The following is a 10,283-nucleotide window of genomic DNA, read 5'->3' as shown; positions in this document are numbered from 1 at the left end:
TTACATTGTATACAGAGGATGGGGCCTTACTACAACAATGGTCCAATTAACTTTTATACAGAGGATGGGCCCTCACTACAACCATGGTCTAACAAAGAGGAAGGGGCTTCACTACAACCATGATCTAACAAAGAGGATGGGGCCTCAATACAACTATGGTCTAACAAAGAGGACGGGGCTTCACTACAATTATGATTTAACAAAGAGGATGGGGCCTCACTACAACTATGGTCTAAGAAAAAGGATGGGGACTCACTACAACTATGGTCTAACAAAGAGGACGGGGCCTCCATACAACCATGGTCTAACAAAGAGGATGGGGCCTCACTACAACTATGGTCTAACAAAGAGGATGTGGTCTCAATACAACCATGGTCAAACAAAGAGGACGGGGCCTCCATACAACCATGGTCTAACAAAGAGGACGGGGCCTCGCTACAACCATAGTCTAACAAAGAGGATGGGGCCTCGCTACAACCATAGTCTAACAAAGAGGATGGGGCCTCGCTACAACCATCGTCTAACAAAGAGGATGGGGCCTCGCTACAACCATCGTCTAACAAAGAGGATGGGCCTCGCTACAACCATGGTCTAACAAAGTGGATGGGGCCTCGCTACAACCATGGTCTAACAAAGAGGAAGGGGCTTCACTACAACCATCGTCTAACAAATAGGATGGGGACTCACTACAACTAAGGTCTAACAAAGAGGATGGGGACTCACTACAACTAAGGTCTAACAAAGAGGATGGGGCCTCGCTACAACCATGGTCTAACAAAGAGTATGGGGCCTCAATACAACTATGGTTTAACAAAGAGGACGGGGCTTCACTACAATTGTGATTTAACAAAGAGGATGGGGCCTCACTACAACTATGGTCTAACAAAGAGGATGGGGACTCACTACAACTATGGTCTAACAAAGAGGACGGGGCCTCCATACAACCATGGTCTAACAAAGAGGACGGGGCCTCGCTACAACCATCGTCTAACAAAGAGGATGGGGCCTCGCTACAACCATCGTCTAACAAAGAGGATGGGGCCTCGCTACAACTAAGGTCTAACAAAGAGGATGGGGACTCGCTACAACTAAGGTCTAACAAAGAGGATGGGGCCTCGCTACAACCATCGTCGAACAAAGGTCTAACAACTAAGGTCTAGGATGGGGCCTCGCTACAACCATCGTCGAACAAAGCGGATGGGGACTCACTACAACTAAGGTCTAAAAAAGAGGATGGGGCCTCGCTACAACCATCGTCTAACAAAGCGGATGGGGACTCACTACAACTAAGGTCTAACAAAGAGGATGGGGTCTCACTACAACCATGGTCTAACAAAGAGGATGGGGCCTCGCTACAACCATCGTCTAACAAAGAGGATGGGGACTCACTACAACCATCGTCTAACAAAGAGGATGGGGCCTCGCTACAACCATCGTCTAACAAAGAGGATGGGGACTCACCACAACTAAGGTCTAACAAAGAGGATGGGGCCTCGCTACAACCATCGTCTAACAAAGAGGATGAGGCCTCGCTACAACCATCGTCTAACAAAGAGGAAGGGGCTTCACTACAACCATGGTCTAACAAAGAGGATGGGGCCTTGCTACAACCTTCGTCTAACAAAGAGGATGGGGCCTCGCTACAACCATCGTCTAACAAAGTGGATTGGGCCTCGCTACAACCATCGTCTAACAAAGAGGATTGACCCTCATAACAACTATTATTATTGTAATGATGGAAATCAAATAACACGCCTGTTTATCTATGACGCTAACATGCATTAAAAAGACTATGCATGTAAGCACATAGAATTACTGCTGATAGCTATATATGTTCCCTACAATCACGTGTAACTGATCAGTCTGCATTGTCACTAATGTTCAGTCTGTATATAGCTATACACAAGATGGCCGGGCATATCGGTTTCATTTCCTTCCTGATCATTCTCCACTGTAAGTATACTTTTCTTTCTCCAACACATTTCATCCCATACCGATAGAATCTCATAACCTGTCCTGTGTTTAGATTCTTAAAATCCGTGGTTATAGTAAATAAACAAAAGTGCTTTCGTAAACAATCTGTTGACCCTGCCCATTTTATTGTTTTAGAATTCTGAGTAAGCTGACTGATCTCTATATGTCCTGTCCATTACCCAAATGAGATAGACTTGTTTGTTTGTTGGTGTCTTAAGTATTGTTCACTTTACGTACGTTTGATTGACAGACCGAGATACTACTACAGTACTGACCGGTAATGTGCTTTAACGGATAGGTGTTGTTATTACAGATAGTGCGAGGCAAAGTTCAACTTCAAATAAATCACCTGCATGTTTAGAGAATTAGAGCGATTTACATTTTTACCTGTTATAGAAATAGTATGATTTCGATAATAATGAATATGTATTATAATATTAAATCACGTGTGGAGTTGAAAAATACCCGATCTGAACTATTTGACTGTTTAATAGGTGTGCGACAAGGCTAAAACTTGTCCCCGTTTTTATTTGCGATCTTTTTGAATGATATTGAAGATTTCTTTCGTAAAAACAGTAGTTCCTTTGAGACATTTAAAGGAGAACTTTCAAAATGAACTTAACATATTTCTGGATATTTTTGTCTTGCTTTATGCTAATGATACTATTATTCTCTCAGATTCTGTTGAAAGTTTACAGAAGGCGCTGGATATCTTTCATATGTATTGTACCAATTGGAAAATTAATGTTAATGTCAAGAAAACCAAGGTCATGATATTTTGTAAGAATAGGTTAAAAAATGGTGAAGGTTTTAAGATTAATGGCCTTATAATTGAAGAAGTAGATAGCTAATTACTTGGGTGTAACATTTAATTTTAATGGTAACTTTTATAAGTGCAAGCAAAAGTTGCGTGAACAATCACAAAAGGCTCTTTTCTCTGTGTACAGGAGTATTAAAAATCAACATCTTCCAATTGATTTACAGCTCAAATTATTTGACACCTTAGTTAAGCCTATATTACTTGATGGATCAGAAATATGGGGCTTTGAAAATATTAAAATTGTCGAGCAAGTCCACTTGCAATTTTGTAAAAGAATTTTAGGAGTAAGAAACACGACACCAAATTTTATGGTATAATAATGCATGAGTCAAAGTTAAGAAGTCTTATGTACAAACTGATATGATATACAAACTTCATGTCAACAATTTGTGTAAGTTTAAATGGGTAGATTTTATTAAATCTTGCTTTGATGATGTAGGACAGAGCGCTGTTTTCCAGAATCAGGGTCAAATTAGTAAATACTATATAAAAACCAGTATTAAAAAAACTTTAATAGATCAATTTATACAGAAATGGAGAAACGAAACGGAAAATTCATCTAGAGGCTTACTCTATAGCAGTTTTAAAAATTCTTTACTGCTTGAGCCATACCTGACTCAACTCTCTGTTAAAAACAGACGGATTTTATGCAAAATTAGATGTTGTAATATGAAATTTCCCATTGAAACTGGAAGATGGCGCAATGTTCAGAGACAGGATAGGAAGTGTTCTCTATGTAATACCTCAGTAGGTGACGAATTCCATTACTTATTTCAGTGCACTGATATAAGATTGATTGAACTGAGACAGAAATTCTTACCTTCATATTACTGGAGAAATCCAAACGTGTTCAAAATGTACGAATTGCTCTCAGTTTGTTATAAAAAAGTTCTAAATGCCTTTTGTTTATTTTCAAACAGTCTTGACAATATATTGTAAGAAAGATAATGTTTTCATTATGTAAGTGATTTTATGAAACCCAAGTATATCAGCTTTTTAAAAAAAACTACCAGAAGCTATGCATTTACTTTAAAACAACTTAATCAAATATTATTATATAATATCAAAGGGTATTTAGATGTACTAATTGATATCAGTCTTTTACATATACGCTTGATGCCCTCTGAGTATTTTAAACAGCGTGGTGTTATAATAGCAAAGTGTATATAATGTGCAAATTGCTATCAATTTGATATAAATACTTAACACCCCATTTTATTTCAAAGTCTAAACAAAATACTATGTTATCCTTAAATAATGTGGTTTAATGAAACCAATTTGATATACAAAAGTACATAATGCCCTTTGGTTATCTTGAACAGATGTAACAAAATATTGTGAAGCAATACTGTGTTATCATTATATAATGTGGTGTTATATTAAAGTGTATTTGAATGTACTAATTGCGATCAATATGAAAATTGAAAGTACTAAATGCATGCTGTTAATTTTAAAGTCTTAACAAAATATTTTGAAGTAACACTATGGTATCCTTATATAGCGTGATGTTATGCTTCCATTTTTATTTATATAAGTAAATCGTATTGTTCTAGTTGTTATCAGTCTGATCTATGAAAGTACTGTGTACTTTGAATAGCCCTAACAAAATACAGTGAAGCGTTACGACTTTCAGTTACCATCCATTTTCTCACATATCTATTGATATAGTATTGTTTTACCTCATGTTATACATTTTCATGTATCTGAGGATCCAATAAACTTGAAACTTGAAAACTTGAAACTATGTATCATTAAGTAATGTACATGTATATTATTCAACATCAATAGCATAAAGTTTGTTAAACTGTATATAAAATGTTGAATTTTATGAAATGGATGTTAAACAGATAAAATTGGTGAACTGACAAAACAATATATATATGTATATATCCCTTAATTTCTATCATAATATACATGTATATTTACTATTGTAAACATTGACTAAAAGAAAGTAAACAATCAATATTAAGTTAAGTATGACAAAACACTGTGAAATGTCTGTACCTTTTGGTGAAACTCGATGAAAAAAAGTTTGATTTAAAAAAGGAAAAGCCGGACAAGTTCTGCAACTAAAGAAAAAAACAAAATATCTAGACTTGCATTCAATACGATCTTCCCCTAATGTCGTCGAGGTTTACACAGGCAAAATTATCCGCAGCGGCAATCACTCCCATGATGCATTGCGGTATCTTTTACTAATTGTGTTGATTTATTAATCTTCAATTTCACATTTTTCTTCATTTGACTTGGAGGGCAAAAGAAAGGTTTACTGTGGTAGAAATATATACTTATCGACAACCATGTATACATCCGCTGTGTTTTCCATGTGACTGTGGAGATTCCTCTCTCTCCTCTTTCTTACTGTTCAGTTAGGGTATGGTCCTATTTTTCTTACCTTCTTGTTTCATATAACCAAATACAGTAGATGTAAACAATGACACTCGCGTACGTTCTGACGATTTTGTATTATGATGGATGTGTCGAAATTCGACGATCACAGTGCTTAATTATTATACATTGACAGAATCCATAAAAAACGCTCAGAAGACTATGACTCAAAGACGAACCGATATGTTAACTATTCTCGACGTCATTTAAAACAGACGTCAAAATTTCTGTTGATGATGGTTTGTCCGTCGATGAGTAGACAGAAGTCGGTGAACTAATTCATACAGCACTGGGGTGAATATACCAACAAGGGAAGATTGACGCCGAATTCCACATAAAAGTGCTTAGAAGAGTAGAAACTATAGCATCCCTTGTAAAATCCTATACGTTTATTGTAAGGAATGAATAATATTTCCAACGTATTGTACCTGAACTGGTTTATTTTATAGTCAAAATAGATTTTGAAGCGCTTTGTTTGTTCTCTGATTCCGTAGGTTGTTCACCTGCACTGGGTAGCGTTTCTAAAGCAGAGTTATCGTCCTTTATTACTGGGATATGGAACGACGACCCCAATGCGGCTAACTCCTCTGACGTCACATACAACCTTCAATCACATACGTCAAGTTCCTCACCTGATGACCATGCCCATGACAGGTGAGGAAAAATAATGGACTGTTATTACACTTTTTACAGGGTTCCAGATACGATTGCAATTGTCTTGCTTCAGTGTTAGACTGTCGCTTTGAAGTGATATTGTACAAAAACCAATTACTTTTGAAACTCTTTTCTTTTCAAATTCATGTCAAAATTTGTATTTCCTTACAGATTGTTCCAGTATGTAAATGAGAGCCATCTCTTCACAAAACCCACTTACTCTGCTTTCATAGACTTGCTAGATAACTTCGATAGAAACACGGCTCACTCGGAGCACACCACATCGACGGAAACTACCGAGATCGACCGATTCATAACGGAAGTGACGGGAACAACGGTCATGACGGAAACTTACCTATTTCTGCACGGAAAAGGTACAGTAGTTTGAATGTTATAACACTTTCAGCCAATCCTGTTTTTGTTAGGACATATGATATGTAATTATAAAATAGATATTTATCTAAATCGTGTTAATGCATATTGTACACTGATTAAGGTGTACTTACATGTACGTTTTGAAATAAGTCGGTATCTGTATGAAACATAATTGGACAATGAAAAACGTTTCTAAATATCCATATTTACAGCAAATACTACATACAAATACTTGAAATTGATCATTAATCAGTCAAGGATGATAACTCCGGTCAGGCCGTTGGAATAAACTCGGCAGTCCGGAATTAAGACGAATTTTGCCAAGAACGAAGGATTACCAAGCACTCATTGTACACTGATAACAGTGTAGTTGCTTACATGATAAGTAAGTTTGCATTCATACGAATTATATAAATGCTTGACATGTTTCTTGAAAGGTTACACCTCATCAACGACGGATTTCCGCGACATACTAAAGAGTGTTTGGTTCACACAGTACTCACGTGCAGGAACTTCCATGGGAAGTAACGGTTTCGAGCACGTGTTTGTCGGAGAGACCACTAGCACAGGAGTTTCTGGTTTCCATAACTGGATTCAGTTTTACCTGGAGGAGAAAAGAGGTCACATAAATTATCTTGGCTACATCTACTCTAAAGAGGTAACGAGAACATACCTGTACTTACCAGGTGTATGAGGGATTTACCTAAAGTGTTATGTATACCATGTTTTACCTGAATTAAGTATACACCCACTTACGTCAGGGGTATATTGTAAAAACTGTGCGTGCGTGCGTGCGTGATAACTATATCTATCATATATCCCATGACCCCCCTCCCCGAACCCCTCCTCGAACGGTGAATATCTTCATTTAATTATCAAAACGGAAGCTTTTCAACAACAACACCATTTTTTTTTTTTTTTTTTTGCGAAGTTTCTATCTCGACCTATAAAATTATTTTCAGAACTAGATATTTGAGAGGGGAAAAAAATGAAGCTTATCTCGTTTGCTTGCTTCACACTTTCAATTTCAAGACATCTTTTACATTGTTTACGGTGTTTTGGAAATATTCAACCTATAATTTAATATGATAGGTTAACATTGAGATCGAAACGTTTAAATTCCGTCAACATAGAAACGTCACTTTTATGCTTCCTATGAAACGGGAAATTGCCAACAGATCAAGTTAATTAAGAAAAAATATTCAATTGTTCTGAGCATCCGTGAAAACCTAGTGCTCCGCTCTGACTTAAAGGTTAAAATGTGATCATTTTTCGAGGAAACCCTATTCTTTTGAATGTATGACTGTATTTAAGTCTATTTTTAACGTTTTTGTTCCTCAGCCGCGGAAATTGGGCGTCCATTTTACCTGGTTTGATAAACCCAAACCACTGACCACGCTTTTAGTTGGAACCAGTCCGGAGTTTGACCTCGCTGTTCTCACCACCTGTTTCCTTGTCCGAAAGAACACCAATTGCAACTTCAATATGGCGGGACACGATCTGACGGTGAAATCCTATGACGTCAACTACGTCCACGGCGACCAAGTCGCTACTGCCTATTTTAATTAAATGAATTTTATTTTAAAATATGTCTTCTTTTATTTCTTAAAGATGTAACTCGTGAGGATATGAAGTTCGTCCAGAAATTCGCGATAGACTAGTCAAAAGGCTGTTATCTTATTTGTATTTATTTTGATAAAGATATGTTCTCTGAATCAATATTTACATACGGGTACTTTGTAGTACTGGAAATAACATCAACCATTCGCCTCTCCGCTTGGCATCTAGGCATTTAAGTTTACTCAAAAGAAAAATTAATTTCCAAAAATATAAATATGCTCTCTCCCCATTGTAAGTTTAAATCTGACATAAAAGTTTCTTCACTATATTTATTACTGCCAATCCATAAATGCGGATCCTAACAGGAAAACAGATGTTATCACACTGATTTCTAGAGGAATAAACATTAGAATGCAGTGTTTTAGTCCACGTTTTGATATCACTCCTGAACTTAAGATCGTTAACATCTTCCTCTATGAAATGCCACGAGACAGAATCGAAGGTCTATTATAGTAATTATTGAAATTATACATGAGTATTTTATATGATCTTCGTGAAGATAAGTCACACGAGAGTAGCCTCCCTTAGTTTGCATTATGAACGGTTATCATTTTTTATGACTTGTGGTTGTATGACTTGTTGGTAGGGGTATTTGTCTTCTGTTTATAAGTTAAAAGACGCCCAGACCACACACTGACTTGGTACATCTATAACAGCATACACATAGAAACTGTGATGTTAAATAAAGGATTATGTATTGAAAAAATATTGGAAACATAATTCTAGTAGCATGTGAAATTACTTATTTTAAAATTATCCGAGTCATCAATATAGCTCGATTGAGCTCATTGGTACTTATGCCGTCGTCCTGCTGTTTCATGCTCCCATCTGATTGGTCAATATTTTGTTAGTTTACCTGATCTGATTGGTTAATATTTGGTTAGGTTACTTATACGTCATCTCCCGTTCATTGTTATATATATATAATTTATGTACCTGTAGTAACTGTAGGGGATGCACATGGCCAGTAAAGCGTGGGCATGCGTAATGATCTGTTATTCACAATAGAGATTCACTTAAATTGCTCTGTGTGAAAACAAATGGAAAGATTTTATAATTTTATCTATATAAGTAAAGTGACTATGGTACACAATATATTAATGTTTAGAAAATTTGAAATCTCAAATAACATGTTTTCTTATTGTTAGCGTATGAAATTATGATATTCAAATTAGTTTTAAACTATCTTTAGGAGAATTGCTTATGAATTTGAATATTTATTAGCTGATAAGATGAATGTTTTCACACGATATCAATAAATATGAAATGAAAATCACACACAGACATTATGACAAGCGGGTCAGTGATGATTGAATCTAAATAAGCGAGTATCATCCCTACACAACACATTTTACCTTAAAATGTGAGAAAATATTTCTATTTTTGGCTACGTTTATATTTTCATGGCGATGTGATGTTGGATCGATAACCCTTGTACCGTTTTCCCGATACAAGTTGTATGTTAATAATTAGTAAAAAATAGTATAAGAGAAAGACTGTTTTTTTAACTGTTTTATTTCATTTTATGTAAAATCGATAATCTGATGTTGAATTATTATGCAGTATTATCATATTGTGTTGCATACAGAAATAATATCTTGAATCATCATCTATGTTAGTATGCCTTTTCCGACTGCTGAAGTATACAGGACAATGTAATCACTCCCAGAATGCATTGCAGTTACCTACGTCAATCTCTCCCAGAGTGACTGTTAAGGAACCATAACTCTGGTAGAGATTGCAATTATATGTCAATCTAGTAAATCGCAGTGCATTCATGGTGATTCTCGATTACTGAATATTTTCTATCGGCTTGGCATGAGTAGTTCCGGCTGAGGAAGTGGCATATAAGTTCCAGCTGTGAATGTAAGGAACAACTCTAGATAAGCTATATTAAATTTTTATTCCAGTTAGAAAAAGCTTACAATATCGCTCAGGTTTAAAGTTTTGACAATTCCGGTGCAAGAATGGGCAATCAAAATTATATTTATGAACCAAAGTGAAATTTTCATCTGCTGACAGCCTTTACGTGGAAGTATTGTTTGTTTGTAAGTTTCCTAAGATTTATAGAAAATGCTTTCAAAGACATTACATATTTTCAAAGTGTCTGTGAGTTCGATACGTTTCGTCCAACTACTTCGGACTGACTCGATCGCATCTCTGGCTGTCCAACCAAATCAAAACTTATGATGCTGTAGTTTGGAGATTTCGGTCTGCATACCCGAGTTTTGGAGGTCTTCATTTACGTTTATGAAAAAAACATAACAGATAGGAAGTCCGTGAAACGTCATATAAAAACCGGTAAAATGATAAACTTGTGATGGTAATCAATTTGTATTTATAGTTTCAAGGAAAATTTTCCTAAAACTTTGTAAGATTTGATTTGTTTACATTTTGATTTTAACATACAAAAATGTACACAATTTTAGTGTTATTTAAAAACCCTTTGAAC

At 35.9% G+C, this 10,283-nt stretch overlaps 2 protein-coding genes across 2 annotated transcripts; both read left to right on the top strand.

The window, feature by feature from the left end:
* Positions 1-747: 747 nt before the first annotated feature.
* On the top strand, positions 748-1,706 carry LOC132560364 (uncharacterized). The gene is made up of 2 exons (XM_060225035.1): positions 748-1,021; positions 1,195-1,706. The coding sequence occupies exons 1-2, from the start codon at positions 748-750 to the stop codon at positions 1,704-1,706; spliced, it is 786 nt and encodes a 261-aa protein (XP_060081018.1).
* Positions 1,707-1,857: 151 nt separating this feature from the next.
* LOC132560383 (uridylate-specific endoribonuclease-like) lies at positions 1,858-8,734 on the top strand. The gene is made up of 5 exons (XM_060225051.1): positions 1,858-1,953; positions 5,677-5,836; positions 6,008-6,210; positions 6,649-6,869; positions 7,553-8,734. The coding sequence occupies exons 1-5, from the start codon at positions 1,878-1,880 to the stop codon at positions 7,778-7,780; spliced, it is 888 nt and encodes a 295-aa protein (XP_060081034.1). The 5' UTR covers positions 1,858-1,877; the 3' UTR covers positions 7,781-8,734.
* The last annotated feature ends 1,549 nt before the right edge of the window (positions 8,735-10,283 follow it).

Source organism: Ylistrum balloti, unplaced genomic scaffold, assembly GCF_031769215.1.
Source record: "Ylistrum balloti isolate Yb309-2 unplaced genomic scaffold, AGI_CSIRO_Ybal_v1 Utg371054, whole genome shotgun sequence".
NCBI lineage: Eukaryota > Metazoa > Mollusca > Bivalvia > Pectinida > Pectinidae > Ylistrum > Ylistrum balloti.
The sequence above is the reverse complement of the archived record's forward strand: the minus strand, read 5'-3'. Positions and strand labels throughout refer to the sequence as shown.